Genomic DNA, 21,282 nt, shown 5'->3' with positions numbered 1-21,282 from the left:
ATTTCAGCTCTCTAGCATTATCCAAGCCGAAACTAAGAGGGTTCGAAAATACGACGAAACGTGCCGAGAAAAGATACTGCCTTTTGCCCTTTGTCTCGCGCCCCCAGATCAGTCAGTAACGTTGTTTCTATATGAGATAATCTGAACATAATTACAAAAACAAACCGCCTTATACAAGCTTTTTCTCGCTATAATTATAGCCATAAGGGCAATAATTATAGCAATAATAGCAATGGACATTAACGCTGGCGTTCCGCAAGGCTCTGTGCTATCCCCAACGCTGTTTTTGCTGCACATCAATGACATGCTGTCTATCGACGACATTCATTGCTATGCAGACGACAGTACTGGGGATGCCTATTACGCAGGCTGTGCCAACATCCCTCGTTCCGTGGTGCTGGAGAGTCGTGAAAAGCTTGTGTCGGATATTAAGGGCACTCTATCTAGAGTTTCGGTGTGGGGCCGGGACAATTTAGTGCGATTCAACCCCACCAAGACACAAGTTTGCGCGTTCACCGCTAAGAAAACCCCATTTACTGTGGTTCCACAGTTCGAAGGCACAGCCCTTACCATGTCAGGGAGTATTGGGATCCTCGGTGTCGACATCTCCAGTGACGTCCAATTCCGTAGCCACCTGGAAGGGAAGGCTGATCTGGCATCCAAAAAACTCGGTGTGCTCAATAAAGCACGGCGATACTTTACTCCGGGGCAAAGACTACTGCTATATAAATCGCAAGTCAGACCCCATATGGAGTACTGCTGTCACCTTTGGGCAGGAGCACCTGGATGCCAGCTTGGACCCTTCGACTCAGTCCAAAGGCGCGCTGTACGAATCGTCGACGATCCCAAACTCACAAGCGGTATTGAACCTTTAAGTCTAAGGAGAGACTTCGCCTCCTTATGCGTGTTCTACCGCTTGTACAATGGGCTGTGCTCTGAAGAACTGTTTGACATGATGCCAACGGCCGCTTTCTATCACCGCACCGCTGGCCATCGGCAGGGTGTTCATCCTCACACCCTAGCACCTAAATGGTCGCGTACTGTGCCGTTTAAGAGGAATTTCCTCCCGCGTACGCTTCGGCTGTGGAATGAGCTCCCTGCCGAGGTTTTCCCGAGGGGCTACAGTATGAGGTTCTTCAAAAAAGGAGTGTACAGGTTTTTAAGGGTCGGCAACGCGCGTGTAATATCTCCAGTGTTGCAAGCGTCCATAGGCTACGGTAACTGCTTACCATCAGGTGGGCTTGCTTGATTGCCACCGACGTGGTATAAAAAAAAATGCCGCCAGCCTTATTAGTTTACGGTTGTTTACATTTAAATAATAGCTTTTAACCACACCAGGCCACTTATACGCTCCGTAGCGAACGTAACGCAATTCTGTCACTGTTGCACTAATATGGAAGAGTGATAGAGAGACACAAAGCGTTTCGTTGTCGCAGCACAAGCGATTGTCACCTTGACTAGGCCGGCAGCTTGTAAAGGCTCTCTTTATTTGTATAAAAACTGATGAGAAAGTTGCATTTTATCCACAAAAGTGGCAAAGTAATGTGATGCAAATATTGAATTGTTTTCTTATGCTAGCTGGTTAAATTGACTTTTAAGTGATGATTTTGATAACGTTCATTTGGATTTAATTTGTAATATTTTACAGTTAGTATATTCCTCGCGTTGGTGTGGTGAAAATTTTAGTCTTTCACTCGGTGGCAAAGTTTATTTAACCCTCGTGACTTGACTCTCGCAACGCTCATGATTCCACTTTTCGAACCACTTGCCACACGTTTACGTTTGTGGTAAAATTTTGGAATGATTCGCTTGCTCGGGTATCAATATTGGCACGAGGAGTTAAACATCAACTTTACCCCATTGTAAAACAATAGTACATTGCGTAACGAGGGGGGTAGGTGAAATATCGGAAACGAGGGTGTTACTTCACGACAGCCGCAGGCTGGAGTGAATTAAAGACTCGAGTTTGCAATATTCTTACCCGCGAAGTTACAATGTTTTTCATCACACAATGCGAAGAAAAAACTAAATTTTAAGCGAAATTATTCTTAAATGCGGTGACATTTCAAACATTCGTCCACCATGGAGATAGCTGTTTACCTAAAATTGTCAAATCTGAGAACCCTTTAGCTGGTATCGGGATTCGAAGTCATCCATTTGTGGCATTCCATACCTAAACAGTCCTTATGCTCCATGTGTATAAGGACCCTTTTCTAATGGAAAACCACATTTGTTAACAATAAAGATCTCCAATGCAGCGCGGGCGGCGGGCGGCAGCATGTTTTGGGCTTCTCATTTGGTCAAACCCCATGGGTTTTCCAGCAGGTACAAGCCATGCGATAAAGGTTAAACCTGAAAATGATATGTAGGTAATAATAAGTCGCTGTTGTGTTTTTATTATAATTATTATAAAGTATTCCTTTATCTTATCCATTACCTCGAATGATTCGACCATGTGCGTAAATAGTTCGATTTTTGATTGATTTATGCACGTGTACAGTCAAAGTATTAAATATCGACACAGACAAAATGCCAGAAATATGTGTACACGACCTTATTGGCCATACATAACATTAAGTGTGTACATATTTTTGACACGAGCACGTGTCGATATCTAATATGTTGACTTCCTGGATTACATAGACTTCCCGGTGCAATTTTATGAGAGATAACGGGAGAACCTAATAAACAAAACAAATAAATAAACAATACAAAACAAATTAAAAACATAAAAACAATACACAGAGAACTGCATGGTTCCGTTACGTCGTCAGATCCGTAGCCACATCATGACTTCATGACATCACGCACATCAAAACCGAAAGAAAGTGCACGTTGTGGCGCGACCGCAGCTGATGCACCCTCAGCAAGTAGCCAGTCTCACAGCGGGCGTAGGTACTGCACCTAATCATCTCAATCAATAATAACATCCCTTATGAATTAACAAAATACATTTAATATGAAATATTAAGTTTAAGTTGCACCCATAACAGAAAAAGTAAGGGCCAATCGCCTAGCATGGTACGGGCATGTGATGCGGAGGGATGAAAGTCATGTGACGAGAAAGGTATTAAGAATGAATGTGGAGGGAGGTACGAGGAAAGGAAAACCGAGGAAAAGGTGGATGGACTGTGTGAAAGATGATATGAAACTAACACAAGTGAATGATGAGATGACGGGTGACAGAGAGGTATGGAAGAACAAGACATGCTGCGCCGACCCCAAGTGAATGGGACAAGGGCAAGCGAATGATGATTTAATATGAAATATTAATAAGAACTACCAACTTTAGGCTACTTTGTTGATTGATGTTTGTTGTTTAGTTTAGATTGATGAGAACTATCATTTTCAAATTATCTAAACAAGATTACAAAATTGAGGTATCAGAACCTCGTAGGTACTACAGCTAATAGTGGAGCAAAAGGTTTGTGCGAGCAATATATATGTCAAATGTGTGTAAAATTTCAACATTTTTTTTGTAAGAGTATTGTGTCAAATTTTCAAACAAATAATATCACTAGCCAATCTGAAATACTAACTAATGACTTGCTACTAGCGTCATTTGTACCATCCCACTCCCGGGGTTAAGCGGTTAGCCCAGTGTCAAATTGTACTGGTAACCATGGTAACACCAGGTTTTACGGGTTAACCCCGGGTTAGTGGAATGGTGCAAAGTGGCCCTTAGAGCTAAACTACTTTCAAATAAACTTGCGGTAATTTACCTCACCATAAACAAGTGTCTAAAGTGGAGTTCAATAGAAATTGCGCAAAAATTGCGAAATTTCGCACTTTTTAAGGACAACCAATATATTTGTTACATTACATAATATGTAATATGAATATTTCAGTGAAAACAACCTTCGTTAGGTTATAGATTAAAACACAATTATTATGATATAAAATGTAATTGTAATTACATAGCTAGTAGGCGCTTTTAAAAAGTAAACGTCAATAAATTTAAAGTCAAAATATAGGAACAGTTCAAAATTATTTGAAAGCAAGACCTCAATGGGTCATTTTATTTAAAATCATACATACACACAATTTTTTTTTAAATTTGGAAATACATATTTATGTTTCTTCTATACAGAATCACGAGCTCTCTCGATCCTTGTAGAAAAAAAAAGTGTCTAACATTTTTCGTTCCTTCCATTTTGTTACCATCATACAAAGCCTATGAAAAATGGTAACGGAATGGGAAAAAATCTCCCTATTAGGACCTAAAGAGCTTGTAATTCTGAATAGGACTAACATTAAAAAAAATCTAATTAAAAAGTGGTATGTACGTAAAACTTTTAATAAATTTGCCGTTTTCTTTAGAAGACTGAGCAGTCAGTCGATAATTTCGAAAAAACAGTTCGTTTATCTACATCCTACGCAATGAGCCAGAAATCTTTTAACACTTGCGAGTAAGCAAGCCCCGGACCGAACTAAGGAATCCACCTTTGATCTTGGTACCAGGCACGGTGTGGTCGCTGTAGAATGATGCACTCGTTTCGTACAAGGATGAACTCATCTCTATTGCCTGCAACATAAGGCCCTGTTTAGCGTGTACGGCGTAGTGTAAAGCTCACCGGAAAATCTGTCAGACTATTTAATTGACAGACTAAGATAGTACAAATGGCGGACTTAATTCCAGAATTCTCTAGAAGTTAACCAATCCTTACTAATCCTGACTCATTATAAATCCGAAAGTACCTCTGTCTATGTCTGAACCTCTTCACGCTTAAACCGATCAACCGATTTAGATGAAATTTGGTTTGGAGACAATTTGGTCGCAATGAAAGACATAGCATAATTAGACAAAGCATCATTATCCTTCCTCGCAAACAAAGTTGCGGGCAGGAGCTTGTATGTAGTTTAATAAGTAGCCAAGGATATTTATCAATAACAATATATATTAAGTACTTATGTTACTATACAAGTACAATAGTGGTTGATAATAGGCGACACATTGCTACCTCGCGAATGAAAGGCGTGTTGCATTTCAATAGTTATTTGTTATACAAGGGTGCAAAGTTGTATTTTACCCGCGAGTGTAGAACTGAAACACGAGCAAGCGAAAGGATTCTATAGGTGAACCACGAGCGAAGCGAGTGGTTCTAAAATATAATCCTGAGCGTAGCGAGTGTTTCAACACACGAGAAGTAAGTTTTAAGTAAAAAAATTGTTGACAATGTTGACATTTCTGATGTATGAAATGTCAACGATGCGTCTTGAAATTGCATCGACTCAACTTGTGCGTTCAGAATTATATTTAACATCATTATAAAAAAACAAACGTTTCTTATGGAATTTTAAGGTTTATGACTTAAAATCATTAAATAAAGCTAAATTTGGTATTTTTTATTAGATTCTCAAACCATTTATTTAATGATAATTAATATCGAACGAACCATTATCATGAACGTTTTACGTTTTGTTATCTGTCAAGCTACTTAAACACGCTCCATCCAAAGTCAAATTACTTTCCCCACTAGTGGATAAAACGCGTTTTTCCCCGCTTGTATTGAAGGATAAACGACAACTTTCCGAGCTAGTGAGGAGAAAAGATATTAATTTAGTTCGTGGCATGGCGGCTTCCTTCCGTGACGCTTTGGTGAAAACTAGTCATAATTGGTATTTGGCGCTAAACTTCAGATATTTTAGCAGTAAAGCACGCAGGCACATATAAGGCTGTAGAATTTATAAATTTCACTAATCTAAGCTTAATCCACCACTGGACATAAGTAAATCATTTACTTACTTTAGCTTATAGCCAACTGCTAACTGTACTTTTATTTCCACAGTCATCAACCTAAACTCACTACTTATCTAGACAATTCCAACAAACTCAATTTCTATGTACTGTTTTATCACCTAATTTTGTGGCCATCTTAGGTCTCCATAATGATCAGTTCGATGCGATGTCATCATAATGTCATCGATTTTTCAAATTATGACCAGCTCAATTGCTTTGCTAATTCTGAAGACATCTTACATGGTTAGGTACATGATGCGTACATAGCAAGAAAAATAAAACCTTGTAGAAACTTACACCAAGCGAAGTGCTGATATAATAAGAGTCGAAAGAACTATTCGGACTCCCACTATCAAGCAGAGCTCTTGGGTGTTTTGTCTGTGACACCGGTGAGATCTTGAAGACTAAGCAGGAAATTAGTCTTTTAAGAAACGGTTTCTTAGGCTTGTCTTGAATTGAGTCCTCGAACAATTTAAATCTCGAGCCAATATTTCCGCTACTGTTGCTCAGTGTACAAACCGAGGTGCCGAGATTTGGTGTTACAGATTTTCGATGACCTAGAGTAAAACGTTGAGAATTAGTATATAAAAATGTACACTTAAATACTGCTTTAAATATAATTGTTCGCGCCTGACGTAGCTCTACCGAGTCTACCGAATCTAGGGGGGGTCTATCATAGAGGCAATCCTTGATAGAAAACGCCAATCAAAATTTTTATAATGTATGAAAATGACCACTGGCCTGATTTTCGTGGCTTTTCGATCGGCGTTAGTATAGACAGATATAGTGCATACCATGTTTTACCATTGTATTTTCACGGAAACGCAAAGAACGTGTTATGCTATTTCAGTCAGTCTCAGTACAAAAAGTACGGAGGTTGACTGAAGTAGCATGACAAATACAAACGTTTCCGAGAAAATACGATGGCAAAGGATTATGCTCTACATATTCGCTTGTAGATGTATGATTGTCATTTTGGCTAGGCCCCCAGGGCGTTTACATCTCTCAAATCAGCCGGGATTCGGGTATGCTTTTTTGTAAAATGCTAGAGACACAATCACAGCTAATTAATTAAGCAAGTATTCTAGAAAATTCCCTTCTAGAAAAGAATATTGCAAATGTGCGGGATGTTTTTTTTTCAATAACTGGGAACAAAAGCCTACTATCGCTTGCTATATTTTTTAATTTTAATAAACAGTAAAAAAAGCATTTTTAACTTACATTTAAAAATGGTTTGAATAGAGCATGTATCCATTTTCTTAACGTCTTCAGCTCTTGATAGATAATTTGCCGAGTCTGAAGACGAAAATCTTACTCTCTGTTTTCTAATATCCATCTTTCTATAATGAATATCTTTAACTGACTCAGTTTTCATAACATGATCCTGTTTAAATCGTCCGTTATTCGGTTGTATGTGATCCCTGGCTACGTAAATGGTTCTTAGAGTATTATGCATAACATGGTAATTGTTGACGTTTATTACTTGCTGAGGGAAATTAGTATTAACAGAATTTTCAAATGTAATTGAACTTGAACTCGTTTTACAATTTTCGATGTCCGTAGAGCCGACATCTCCACAGTCTGTTTTACTAATTGTGTATGTATGTACGTCAGATGCCGTAGCGCACATTTGATCCATTAGAACGTTTTCAGTCTGAGAGTCCTTGTCGTAATGCAAAATTTTGTTTTTAGCATTAGCTCTAACTATTTTCAAATTATGCTTAAGAAAGTCATGAAGCCTGCGATCATTGTAGTAATCTTTTGCAAAATACGAATCATGTTTTGCGATTAAACTGTTATAAATTCTTCTTTTTAATTTATCGTATTGACGACGTGTTAAGATTATTGCTTTTGGTCTGCGCAAGCTCAAATGATAAAACGATTGAATATTCTTATTCCATGCCAATTGATGGAGAGGTTTAACTAACGTAACATTGATAACAACATCATATAAAGAGTTTTTTTCGTTCTTCGTTTTCTTTATCATAATAGTTCTGTCACTGTCAAAAAAAGTAGGTATATTTAAAACACCAATCCAGAGGTAAAATGAGTAACATAAAATACATAAATTATTATACACGTGTCGTTTCTAGTAAATAGGGACCTCAGTGTGATAGATGCTCAAGTTACGAGGAATATCGTTAGTAATAACATAAACGCCTTCAACACAGTAAATGTATAACGTAAATGTAACACCTATTATTTTCTTTTATTCCAACTTGGCTGCTTTTGCTGGCCACAGTTGATGGCTAAAAAAAACAAAAAATACATATTTACAACATAAAATAAATAATCTTTATTACACATCAAAAAAAAATTAAGAAACAATAAAAGTTGCAAATCTTAAGCGTAGAGGTAAAACAACCAACAAACCAACCACCACCATCTTATAGAACTCATATTTAAAAATGCCAAAATTTTGTCTACTTACTTGCGATGGCTTGGTCTTATATTTTCCGACTCCTTTATCTATTCCTAGAAGTTTTTGAATTTCCCTGTCTCTTGTTACAGGATTTGAAATCGAGCAGTCGTCGCCTTGGAAGTGCTTTATCTGGTCTAAAACATAAACGATTTAAATGTGGAAATAAAAAATTATAACTCCATCACAGTAAAATCTTTGCCTCGTGCCCTTTGTAGTGGGACTAGTGGGACTTACAAAAGTTACTAATAATCACGAAAATGTTAACTCAAACAGTGCCTCAGACCTCTGAGATTAACTATGCAATATAAAAAACGAAAAACATATTACCTAAATATTTCGTATCAACGTCGTTGGAAACATCGTTGCTGGCTTTTGTTTCACGCCTGAAAGGACGTTCAGCGAAACTATGTACGTAATTTTTCCAAGAAAATGAACTAAAATAGGAAGGAAAAGGAACTACGCAAATAGAGCCCTACAAATTTATTCAACACGATAAATTTATTGTAGTGTGGTGCAAAAATTCATACCCCCTTCATGAATTCATTCATAAAGTGGGTATGCACTTTTACAGCTGGTTGTCTAAGTCCGCAGCAACCTCCGTTCTCCATACAAACGTAATTACGCTCTCATTTTAAAACGACTCGCTAGATTGCTCTGAAACTTTGTACTTACAATAAGATAAGGTACGTATTTAGGTATATTGTAAAAAAGTACAGCAAATTTAAGTTTTTCAAACAAGACTTGTTTTTGCTGTATTTCGTTTGTTTTTTAAACTGGAGCTATATAAACTAATTACCGACATACATATATGCAAAGTTCCGTTACAATCCAACACATAGTTTTAAAATGAGAACGATATTCCGTTTATGTGGGAAGGTAATTCGGCCGAACTTGCTCTTAAATCAGCCTATCTAAGATATGTCCAAGGTATGGATTTTTTACGCAAATTGCCATGCTCAAAATCATCCAGAATATTGTCATTGTTTAAATACAAGACGTCTATTTGATATGGGTACAGCGCATTTGACTTATTTCGACGCTACTATAAGATGTATGTTGAGATTGCCTAGAAACATTCTTCTAATAACCAACCTGTGAGATATTTCGATACTGTCCTTTACTTTTAATGTATTGCCTTTATCGTTTTCACCGCCCATCGTCAGATCTGTCTGTGAAACACAACCATGCCACCTTTTAGAAAATAAACTAGTGTAAACTAATTGCGTTAATCTTAATCGTATTATTTTGAATAAAGCACATAAAAATAAAGCGTATGCAAAAAGTAAAATAAGAAGTACGTATCAACTGGTCTAATCTGGTGTAAAAACAATCAATGAATAACCCTTAAGATCTTTAAGATCTGTGTACGGTAAGGATCCTGACCGATTTTTTTTTACTAATCTTTTTGCATTTTTTGAGAACGAGCTTTCTTTAGGTAAAGCAGAACCTAGGTTTGAACGCACGATTTCAATTGCTGGTGGTATTTTTTCCTTGTGTACAGTCAGCAGCAGAAGTTGCTAAGCGGGCGAGGTGTTCAGACAATTACCTTGACATGCTCTTATTCTCTTACTTAATAATAAAGTCGCGTCAAGATCATTTTTAACCCCTCGCCAGCTTAGCAACTTCTGCTGTTGACTGTACCAGGACTACATATAACCATGATAATTCTTTATTATCTTGAATGTGCAAGAGCGGCATAGAGACCCATTGACCAAATGTACTTACAATAGCGATGAAAAGGCCAACAGACTATATATATTTGTTAGCCCCTTGATTAATTTTGGAAATAATACAATTTTGCCTAGTTAAAACAGTTATGATATTCTAAAAAACTTCTCTGGTCCCCTCGTACACTTCGTGCAATGGGGTTGGCAACTCTCAAAGGTTTGCATAGATGGCGCCACCATATCTTGTCCCTTTTTCTATGAGATTTGGTTCAAAGGGCTGGCATCCAGCCCATCCAGGGCATAAAATTCCATTAAAAAAACAAAAATTTGACACAATTCTAGGGATTGACAGGGCAAGCTATGCTGGCGCCATCTGCTAAATACTTCGACCGGCCAACCCCATTAAAAAAAGATCAGTTTATATAATAATAGGCCTTTTCATCTGTGCCAGATGTTTTAAGCAGCATCCCGGTAACGACACTTGCGTTCGTGGCTGTGTAGCCCTATGCGGGAGAGGATCCCTCGTCCACACACGCGGCAGGTGTATGCTCCCCCAGGTGGGCGGGGGTTGGAGGCCTGCTCGTGGCGCCCCAAGCGTTTTTCTTTCAAATAGGTAAACCAGGCATCGTCGTGCTTGGATTGGCCATCATGGACAACACGACGCCACATGGGTCGGTCTTCGGCCAGTTTCTGCCATTGGTTGCATGGGATATTAAAGGCAACCATATCACGCTTGACACAATCTTTGAAGCGCAGCATTGGCCGCCCGACCGGTCTTTTTGCGTCTGCAATCTCTCCTAGCAGGATTTGACGTGGTAAACGAGTCCGTTCCATACGATGCACATGCCCAAGCCACCTCAGTCGTCTCTTCTTTAGTATGGCTGTGATACTAGGGAGCTGTGCCTGGCCTAGAACAGACTCGTTTGTCACGCGATCCTTCCATGTGATGCCAAATATGCTCCGCAGACAGCGCATGTGAAAGGTGTTCAGCCGGCGTTCTTGTTTTGCGTAAGTTGTCCAGGATTCCGCTCCGTACAGAAGTGTGCTTAGGACACACGCTTGGTAAATAAGCATTTTCGTTTTTACCGTGAGATGATTGTTGTCCCAAGCCCTTGCACGGAGCCTCCCGAACGTAGTGGCTGCTCTGCCGATGCGAGAGTCGATCTCCGCGTCAAGCGAGAGATTGCTCGATACAAGCGAGCCAAGGTAACAAAACTTGCTGACCACCTCGAGAGGCGCGCCGTTAAGCATGATCTTTGGCTGTGCTGAACACCCTTGCGCTAGTATGACGGTTTTCTTGGCATTAATGGACATGGAAAAGAGGTCGCAGGCTTTTGAAAATTTGTCCATGATTGTCTGCAGCTGAGACTCACTGTGAGCGACGAAAGCAGCATCGTCAGCGAAGAGAAGGCTGTCTACAAATAAGTCCGCTCTATGGCGTTTGGACTTAAGCCTCGTTAAGTTATACATCTGACCGTCGGATCTTGTGTACAGGTGTATGCCCTGTAGGTCGTCTCCAAAAGCAACCTTCAAGAGTACAGAAAAGAATATTCCGAAGAGAGTAGGTGCCAATACACAACCTTGTCGAACGCCTCGGCGGACGTCGAAGGGAGCAGATGTTTCACCGTTGTGTAGGATTGTGGCTTCCATACCCTCGTGGAATGATTTTACTGTCTTCAGGAGCTTTGGAGGGCAACCAATACTGACAAGAACCGAGTATAGCCCCTCTCTGCTCACAGTGTCAAAGGCCTTGTTAAGGTCGACAAAAGCTACGACTACAGGACTCTTTTGCTCCCTACACTTTTCCTGTAACTGTCTAAGCGAAAATATCATGTCGACAGTTGACCGTCGGGCCCGAAAGCCGCATTGTGCCTCTGGATATACGCGGTCAGCTAGCTTTTGTAGTTTAGCCAAGGTGGCCCTAGCAAAAGCTTTGCCGACGATGCAAATGCTGAAAAAAAGATCAGTTTATAATGAAAACATTATTTACCCCATCAAACATTAATGTTTGTGAAAATGATCGCTTTCTATGCTCGTCTTCTGGCATGTATAAAAAGTTTTCTAACGACGTTGTATCCGTTTCTCCCATAGTGGACATAGTGTTATCACCTGCCCGAGGTCGTCGAGACGGCTTGCGAACAGTCAGCTCTGTGTTCAGCTTCCCGGCATCTTGTTCCAACTTAACATTGTAGTATTCACTATCGCCTTCTATATCAATGGTAATATTGGAAACGTTGTGTTTCGTTTGTAGTGGTATATCTAAATGTGTATTTCTATGATTAATATGTTCAGTATAAGTCTTGGTAAAATCGTCTATCAAAGCCCTTTTCAACTTTTCAGGAACATTAGCTTCTTCCTGTTTAATTGGAGGGCTATTTGATCGCCTACTTTGTGGTGGAGTTCTTTGAGCTTTAGGGGACCTGCTTTTGGTTGTTCTGCTCTCGATCTTAGTTTTGGTACTTGTTGTTCGGACAGTACTTCGACTTTGAGTTTGATTAAGTTTTGACCTGGTTACTTTTCTAGCTGTATCACGCACAGTTTTTTTAGAGGTGGATGCGTTAACGCGATTGTCAGATTTCTTTTCAACTACTTTTTTGCTGTGTTTTGCTGGCGAAGGAGATCGACTGCGTCCAATTTTTTTTATGTCTTTTTTATAGTCCTTTGTTTTAGTGTGTGTGGGTTTTGTATCACCGCTGTTCTCACTTAATTCTTCATTTTTAGAATAAACAGATATTACAATAAGAGGGTTATGATGTTTCTTGAGGCCAATGCCTGCATCTTCTTTATTATCATAATATATGCCCCTAGCATTATCGACGGTGTTTACGCAAGCACATTTTTGCATTATTTTACCACGGCTGGAGTCTTCCGTTCGACTAGTAGCTGTTGAGTATATGAATTGAAAATCGACTTGCGTCGCTTGCGATTCTTTCCTAAAAAAAAGGTTAATTTAAAAACATGCTTATAACGGACGTTCTCTTTAAATCAAAAAAGCATTACTGGCAAAATAGGATAGGATAGGGATGAATGGATCACTTTTTAAATTACCCTATCGTTGCAGGTGCATAAAAGCGGGCTCCCATGGGACTTTCTTTTGCTTGTACTTTAGCGTCACGCTGTTTTCTAAGAGACCTGGAATATTTAAATTGTAGACGCTTAGGTAAATGATTTCAAGATTTCAATCTTTAAAAAAATGTTTTAGCGGCCACCGCTTATAAAGTAACTTCAACTGATGTATCGTCCAAACTTCTTACCTAAATTCTTCGTTACAAGCCTCGTAACATAGCGGTAGCATTGCGCAATCTGCTGCGTGAAATTGCGTCGGGACTAAAAGAAAAAAGAGTACACCATTTATGTATATGTATTGTGTATTATGTATTAAAAATACCAGAATATATTTAAAGGTGGAATGTGATGCATAGCTAAATAACTTTAGTAATTGAATTAAGTAGGTTTATTACTTACTCGGCTTGTCATTAAGAGTAGCATCACATTTTAGGATGCATTTGTCATCTTCCGTGAGTCCTAAACGCCCTGTAATCCTTATCCGACCAGGACGACTGGTATCCACGCCACTCATATCGTATCTCTCTGATATCTTTCGTTTTTCCTCAGCAATTACTGATTCGATAGATCGCTTGCGACTTACACTAAATGTGTCCGGTGATTTTGCACTTTGATTATTTTGATTCTTATCTGACTGATAAATGTTAATCCTTGTCTTTTGTTGATTTGAGCGAACAGGTGACTTTGTTTTTGCTTCGTCATTCTTCAAACTGTTTCTATCAGGCGATTTCGATGTTTGTTTTTGTGACAAAGTCGTTGTTCTATTGATTATGGTTGATTCGGTTTTCGTGCCAGTTGTGTAATTTGATCTAACAGGGGACGCTGATCCTGATCTATTAGCCGATACATTTTTCGTCTTGTTCATGTTCATATAAGCGCAACCGGGGCTACATTCTGGAATAGCTTGTAATGAATTTTCTGTCTCCTTTGTCTTGTCCGAGCACTTTTTCCTGGTTGTATTCATATCTTTAAAATAGCTTTTTATTATGCATTCCGATAATAACTTATTATCGTTTATTTTCTTATAGATCCCAGCATTTGTAGTTTCAATGACACCGATTTTATCTTTTTTCTTCCCTGGTACAACGATGTAAACCTTTTTTGCAGAAATGGAATGGTCGGAGTAGTCAGCGGATTTGTTTTTATGTCGCTTTCGTCTCTCGTGGGCGTTGGCGACAGTTATTGGAGATTTTGGACATACAGTCACTTGGATGAGAGGCCTATGATATTCTGAGGGATAACTTTTGTAAAAACCACCAAACACTGGGTAATAGCCTGCTGATATGCTGTTATACGCGCGCGCTAGCGAACACCGGAGCGGCGTGCGAAATAGCATCAATTATGTTCAACATCATCCAACACAAAATACGCGATATCATCCGATTTCATTTTTATTTTATATAGACATTGTTTCAATCAAGCAATTTTTTGCCCAACAGCAGCAAGGTAATAGCAGAGTTGGGCAAAACAATACCTGTAACGCGAGTGTTGAATATTTTAGATAACATACTTACATTGAAAAATTGCACATGGGTTGGCCTAGCTAAAACGGCGGGAAATAGGGGGGGTGAAAATGTATATTGAAATAAGGACTGCGATTGTCAGTTCTCCTTTGCTGTTACTTTGAACATGGAAGTAAGTGGGACGCTACAAAGGGATTGTGAGAATTGTATGATCTACTCATATTTTAAATACATATAGTTAAGTATTACTTACCGGAGTATACGATGTTTCCTTTAAAAAAAGTGACGCAGAGGATGAAAGCAGATTTAAATTACTAACTCTTACACTTCTTTTCTTTCGGTCTATGTATGTATCCGAAATAGGATAAAGCAAATCCCAAGAATCTACAAAATAACAAAATATAAAATAAACGTCAAAACAAAAACATTCACATGTAATATAAATCACGGACCTAGAACTCCAGAAGCCAGGTCGTAATTATCCATTTTACATAATTTTATATATTTCAATTATCATAATAAAAACTGATAATAAAAACTGTTTAGCAAAAAAAAATCATAAAATGAAATTTTGACACAATGTTAATGCCATTTGTGACAATCGTGACATAAGATACGCTCTCGATCATAGACATAGTATACATATACCAAAGACATATACTCTTATACTACTCTTTGATATATTCTCAATTAATAAGTTAGTCTGTGTATCGACATGACTTGTAACTTAGGCTTTGCTTTAAAGTACTTATAAAATAAAATTACAATTTTCATTGATTCTACGTACCTACACCTACTAGGGTTGTAAATTATAGGCGCACTAGTTCATGACAGTATAGGTGTTTATTCTGTGAAATCTAGGAGAATACTAAACAAAATCAGAATATAAAAAGGAACATAAAACTACAAAAAACAATACAATTCAAAAATATAGAAAAAGTATAAAAAGTAAACATGTAAAAAGGTGCGTCGTCCACATTTCCCCCCTTTTTTGTTAAAGGGGGAGCTTCACCAGCTTCCGCAGGGGCCGCCGCAAAATGCCTCCATTGGTGTGCACGTCCGCAACTCGTATGATGCCATCAGGGCCTGGGAAAACAGCTGTGACGCGTCCACGGAGCCAGGAACCTCGGGAAGTATTGCCGTCCGCTATGAGCACCAAGTCACCAATTGCAATTTGAGGAACTTCACCTCGACCACGTCTGGGTATTAGTGTCGGAAGATATTCTTTCAACCAGCGGCGCCAAAAATGTTCTGACAATCTGACGGCCTTACGCCAGCTGGAACGTGACAGGAGGTCCGTTTCTGACGATGTGGCTGGAATTGGGCGTCCCGAAGAAGTACCCAGCAGGAAATGCATAGGCGTCAGTGATTCTTCACTCTGAGGGTCCACGGAAACATGAGTAAGCGGCCGGGAATTCACCAAGGCCTCCGCCTCAGCCAAAAGTGTACGTAGAACCTCGTCAGTTGGAGCTCGCTCAGTGAGAGTCACCTTGAGTGCAGTTTTCACGCTCTTCACAAGCCTCTCCCAGCAGCCACCCATAAACGGTGCCGCCGGGGGGATGAAACGCCAGTTAATTCTCTGCGCAGCAGCGAACTGGGACGTAGCGTCGTCGTATAAGCGTCGAAGCTCCCGGCTGGCACCCACGAATGCAGTCCCATTATCTGACCACAGCTCTGATGGGGTACCTCTTCGAGCGATGAACCGGCGGAGGCTCATAATCGCAGAGTCGGTTGACAGACTGTCGACAATTTCCAAATGGACTGCACGTACTACGAGGCAGGTGTAAAGGGCGACGTATCTCTTTTCGCGTCTTCGGCCAATGGAAACTTGTACTGGACCGAAGTAATCCAGCCCTGTGAATGTAAATGGCCGTTTGTGGTGTCCAAGGCGTGCTTCTGGTAAGTCTCCCGTCACGGGTTGAAACTGCTTGGCCCGGCGTATTCGGCAAAACAAACAGTTGTAGGTGATATTGCGGACGGTACTTCTCAGTGACAAAAGGTGATAATCTTGTCGCAGCTCATTCACAACGGTCTCTGTGTTGGCGTGGGTAGCCCTGCGATGGTGGTGCTCGACAAGCAGGCGCACAGCTGGATCTTTGCCATCAAGCACAATGGGGTTTTTCATCTCGTCCCGTATTTGCGACGCTGTCCTTATACGGCCAGATAAACGCATAAGTCCGTCGTCTCCGATAGTCACCGATAGCTTTGATAAACGGCTGGTGCGTGGCAGAAGCTGGGCGGGATGGCTATCTAGACTGGCCATCTCGTCAGGAAATGTGTTCAACTGGGACTGGCGCAGAATGTGAAGTTCAGCTAGACGTAGATCTGCGGCGGTCAGGCCCGCGGCAGATTCGCGCACAGAGCGCGGGGCGGCGAACTGTTGCCATTGGTTGAACGGCTGAAACACAAAACTACACAAGCCCCCCTCCAAGCGGACTAAATTGTCTACACATAGACCCTTTCTAGTTAGGCAATGGGTTCTAAGTAATGACAAATACTTATGAGCTAATGCTGTTGCGCGTACCAGCCTCACCCAAGAACTGAACCGCTTAGGATCGGCTGAGACTGGATCGTGCTTTTCAACATCACTAATGAGATGAACCAAATCGGGACGCGCTGCACGTTTGCTCTCTTCTTCCATGCCTGGATATTCTGGTGAACTGGGCTCGCTGGGCCACTCCGAAGAGAGCAAAAATTCAGGACCCGAAATCCAACGCGATTTTGATGATAACGTCACTCGCTTGATGCGGGTAGCATCATCCGCAACGTTGATTTGACTTGGCACCCATCGCCATTCTTTTACGTCGGTTATTTCCATAATCTCGGCTACTCTGTGAGAAACGAATGGCTTAAATAAGCGCGCCTCGCTTCGAAGCCACCCTAAAACCGTCATAGAATCGCACCAGAATATGCGATTGACAGGCTTGAATCTGTGTGCTTCGCAAATCGTAGAAGCGAGACGGGCTGCGATCAACGCTCCTTGGAGCTCTAAGCGATTTATGGAAATTTGTTTTAAAGGAGCTACTCGAACTTTGCTACATATAAGCGCCAGCTTCACTTCACCATTTTCTAAGACGAACCGCCAATATGCAACCGCAGCGAACGCCGACTCGCTCGCGTCACAAAACAAATGAAGCTCGCACTTATCGATTCGATATTCGCCAAGGCAGTAGCAGCGTGGGATCTGTAGACCAGAAATTGCATATAAATCCTCAAACCAGAGTCTCCATGCTGCACTGTCACTTTGCGACAACTCCTCGTCCCAATCGATACCCTTACGCCACGCATTTTGGAACATGATGCGACCCGTAATCACTACTGGCGCCAGGATACCGAGTGGGTCGAAAACCCGCATGACATGAGCCAACACTTCACGCTTAGTGAGTTTATTTGGCAACAAACGTTCTCCCTTTATTCCGATGTTAAAACCAATCTTATCTGAAACGGGTTGCCAAATAAGTCCCAGTGTTCGCACAGGAGCAGTGAGTCGACCAAGATCAACGTCTACGTCATTGCTAGCTACAGGGACTTCAGCCAAGCTCTCTTTGGGTAGTAGACGCAGCGCAGAGGGATTGTTTGAAGTCCAAGCACGCATCTCGAAGCCAGCATGTTTATGGATGTTGGTGATCTCGGCAGCAAGTTTTGCGGCCTCGTCAACAGAATTTAGGCTCACTATACAGTCATCCATATAGTGATCAACCATGATGGCTCGAACCGCGTCTGGAAAACGCTCCTGCCATTCCACTGCGTTTTTGTTCTTTATATAAATGGCAGTGAAAGGGCTGGAAGCGGCACCGAAAATCATAGATGACATACGGTATGTCATGATAGGGTCTTTGGGCGAGTCGCGCCACAAAAACCTCTGAGCGTCGCGATCCTCTGGTCGGATCTTGACTTGGGGAAACATCTCGCGAACATCACCAGTCAGGGCAATTTTTCCCTCTCTAAACCGCAATAAGATTCCGAGCAGGGGCTGCAACAAATCTGGGCCGGTTAATAAAAGTGAATTTAGCGATACACCGTGACTTTTAGCAGCAGCATCGTGTACGACTCTTAATTTGTTAGGTTTGTTTGGATTGGTTACTCCGAAATGCGGCAAGACCCAAACTGGCGACTTGGCGCTAGGCTCTTCCGTGCACAGTTCAGCATAACCTTTCCGTAACATGTCGTGTATGTTTGCACGGTAACGATCTGCATACTGAAAATCACGGGCCATCTTATTCTCGAGACTAAAAAACCTAGATAAGGCAAGCTTGCGACTATCAGGCACAGATAAATTGTCTGACTTCCAAAGTAAACCGACTTCAAAATGCCCGTTAGGCAGGCGACACGCCGTACGGTCAAGAATTTGGACAGCGCGATCATTATCATCGCTGCGCGCTTCGCGTTTCGAAATGCCGATTGAGTCTAAACTATATTGCTCGCGAATCAACTGTTCTAAAACTGCGCGATCGCCGACATCCGCGACCGCGGGCTCGCTCACTATAGCGTGGTTGACGGTCTCGGCGGATGCGGCTTTACTGCAACCAAAGGCGAACAGGACCCAACCTAACGCGGTATTAATCGCGACCGGTTCTGCTCTACTACCCTCGCGTATAGCCCTAGGAATTGTGAGGTGCCAATTATCGAGACCGACTATAATCGACGGCTGTATGTTGCCGTAACAAAACTCATCTGCGATGTCTGAAAGGTGGGAAAATTTAAGTACGCTCGACCTATCGGGAGTTTGAGTAGCGAGACCTAAACCTTTCATCGCCCGCGCTTTGCTGATATAGTACGTATCTTTGCCACGGCGACCTTTGATATGGAAATCAACATACTGCACATACGTATCTTTTCCTAACCCGCCGACACAGTCTAACCTCATGCGCCTCTGGGGTCCACAGGCACCTATTTGCGCGGCGATATCCTGCTCAATGAACGAACCCGTTGCCCCGTCGTCTAACATCGCGTACGCATTGACGGAACCTAACGGACCGGACACGGTTACCGCCACGATCTTCAATAACGGACGAGGAGGCAACGGAGGCAACGTCTGAGCCGAATATCCCGCGGCAACCGATGTCGATGTGTGGGTCAGAATCTCCTTTGATTCGACATCGTATGAAGCAGAGTCGCTCATGAGAGTAGGTGCTGCGGCGTGGGCAGTCGGGGCTCGCGGTGCAGTGCCAGAAGTTCCCGCTACCGGCTCATCGTCATCCACCTCAACGTGCGCTGCTGCGGAACGCTCGTAATTCGGGTTGTGCAGTAATACGTGGTGACGGAACGTACATCCGTCAACGTCACAAACTTTCTTCGCCTTACAAAAATTAAACCTATGCCAACCTACTTTGAGGCATCGATGACAGACTCTTTTCTTTTTAATCAAATTCCATCTGTCATTGATTGACATTGACTTAAATTTGTCACATTGAATTAAATCATGCGGTTTTTCACATACGACGCATGATTTAATTTTAGGTGCAGTCACCGATGAATTCAATTTAGCGTTATTTCGCGATGTTGAAGTTGAATTCACAGAATGATTTTCAGCGGCAACGTGCACATTATCCCTGGCCCGCCTACTATCTACCGCTTGTGACGCAGTAGTCGGCTCAGGGATTATGCCGAAGCGAGACTGCAGGTCGACTTCGTTAGCGAGGAAATCAGCTAGATTTTCTAGCTTTGACAGACCGGCAGCCTCATAACGAACGGCATAGTCTAGCCATTTAGCTCGCAACAGTGGAGATATTTTAGTAATTAAGGCCTGAAATAGTTCAGGCGAAGCCAGATATTCCGTATGACCCAATAAACGTATTATTTCGACACAGTTGCGAACTCGACTGGCAAACACAGCTAAATCCTTACCTTCAGCGCTCACGCGCGGCAATGCGCGCACCGCAGCAACTTCGTGTGCCACCACGATCTCGGGGCGGCCGAAGCGTGCGTCGAGCGCGTTTAGCACGACGCCGGGGTCGCGCGCAGACACTAGCAGCGCGGCGACTGCCTCGCGCGCCGCGCCCGTCAGCGCAGTGTTCAGCCTTGACAAGTTATTCGCAGCTGTATAGGAACCTTGCGTGTTTTCGAAGGCTTTTTTCAAGCCAAGCCAATCTAGATGCGACTTGCCATCGAAACGGGGTAAAGGAACACGATTAATTGCGTGGCCAATGCCTTTATTTACACTTTCTACTAAAACACCCAGACTTTTAATCAGCTGTGGAACTTCTCCACTCTCGGGACGCTCGAGAGGGGCCGCAGTCATCGCAGCACCATAGTCACGGCGTCCGAAGGGAGCCACCGTTATCGCGGCACCACAGTCGCGGCGCACAGTCGCTGTCCGCGCAGGGGATGCGACAAGCGCACGAGGGGCTTCAGTTTCCAGATCCCTGAAAATATTATTATTAATTAATGTATTTTCATGATTAAAGGCAGCTTCAGACTTACAGAACCATTGGTCTATGTTAACATGGCTGCTTCTAGAGCTATGACGACTCGCGTCTGCCTCGATGGCGGCGATTTCCGCTTTTAGCTCTAGGTCGGCGGTCACTCGTTCCAGATCGGCCAGCCGGCGAGCATCTAGCTCGGCAGCTTGACGTTCAGCAGCTTGACGTTCAGCGGCTTCACGCTCGAGCTCACGGCGGTGGCGTATTTGTTGTGCCTCTAGCTCGACGAGGCGACGCGCGTGCTGCGCCTCAGCCGCTAACCTTCTGGCCACCACCGTGGACGAAGAACGAGACGAAGTACTTACGGGACGGGATTGTGAAGGCGCCGGTGGTGCGGTTGTCGAGTCGACAAGAGGGGTTGAGGGCACGGTCGACGGCCCAGCCTCACTCTCCGCAACGGTCTTACCTTCGTTACCATCCTTACCAATAGCTTTCACCGAACGTGTGACAACCATTTTTAGATACCAATATAATACAGCTTCTCTACCACTTGACTCACTAT

The 21,282-nt window shown here is 42.1% G+C and overlaps 1 protein-coding gene and 1 pseudogene across 1 annotated transcript; both read right to left on the bottom strand.

Annotated features, from left to right (window-relative positions):
* Nucleotides 1-4,318: 4,318 nt before the first annotated feature.
* On the bottom strand, nucleotides 4,319-14,231 carry LOC134750353 (uncharacterized; annotated as a pseudogene).
* Nucleotides 14,232-15,352: 1,121 nt separating this feature from the next.
* LOC134750352 (uncharacterized) lies at nucleotides 15,353-21,235 on the bottom strand. The gene is made up of 2 exons (XM_063685515.1): nucleotides 20,206-21,235; nucleotides 15,353-19,575 (listed from the first exon to the last, which is right to left on the bottom strand). The coding sequence occupies exons 1-2, from the start codon at nucleotides 21,233-21,235 to the stop codon at nucleotides 15,353-15,355; spliced, it is 5,253 nt and encodes a 1,750-aa protein (XP_063541585.1).
* Between the last annotated feature and the right edge of the window lie 47 nt (nucleotides 21,236-21,282).

Source organism: Cydia strobilella, chromosome 19 (assembly GCF_947568885.1).
Source record: "Cydia strobilella chromosome 19, ilCydStro3.1, whole genome shotgun sequence".
NCBI lineage: Eukaryota > Metazoa > Arthropoda > Insecta > Lepidoptera > Tortricidae > Cydia > Cydia strobilella.
Note: the sequence above shows the minus strand (reverse complement) of the source record. Positions and strands in the feature narration are given on the sequence as shown.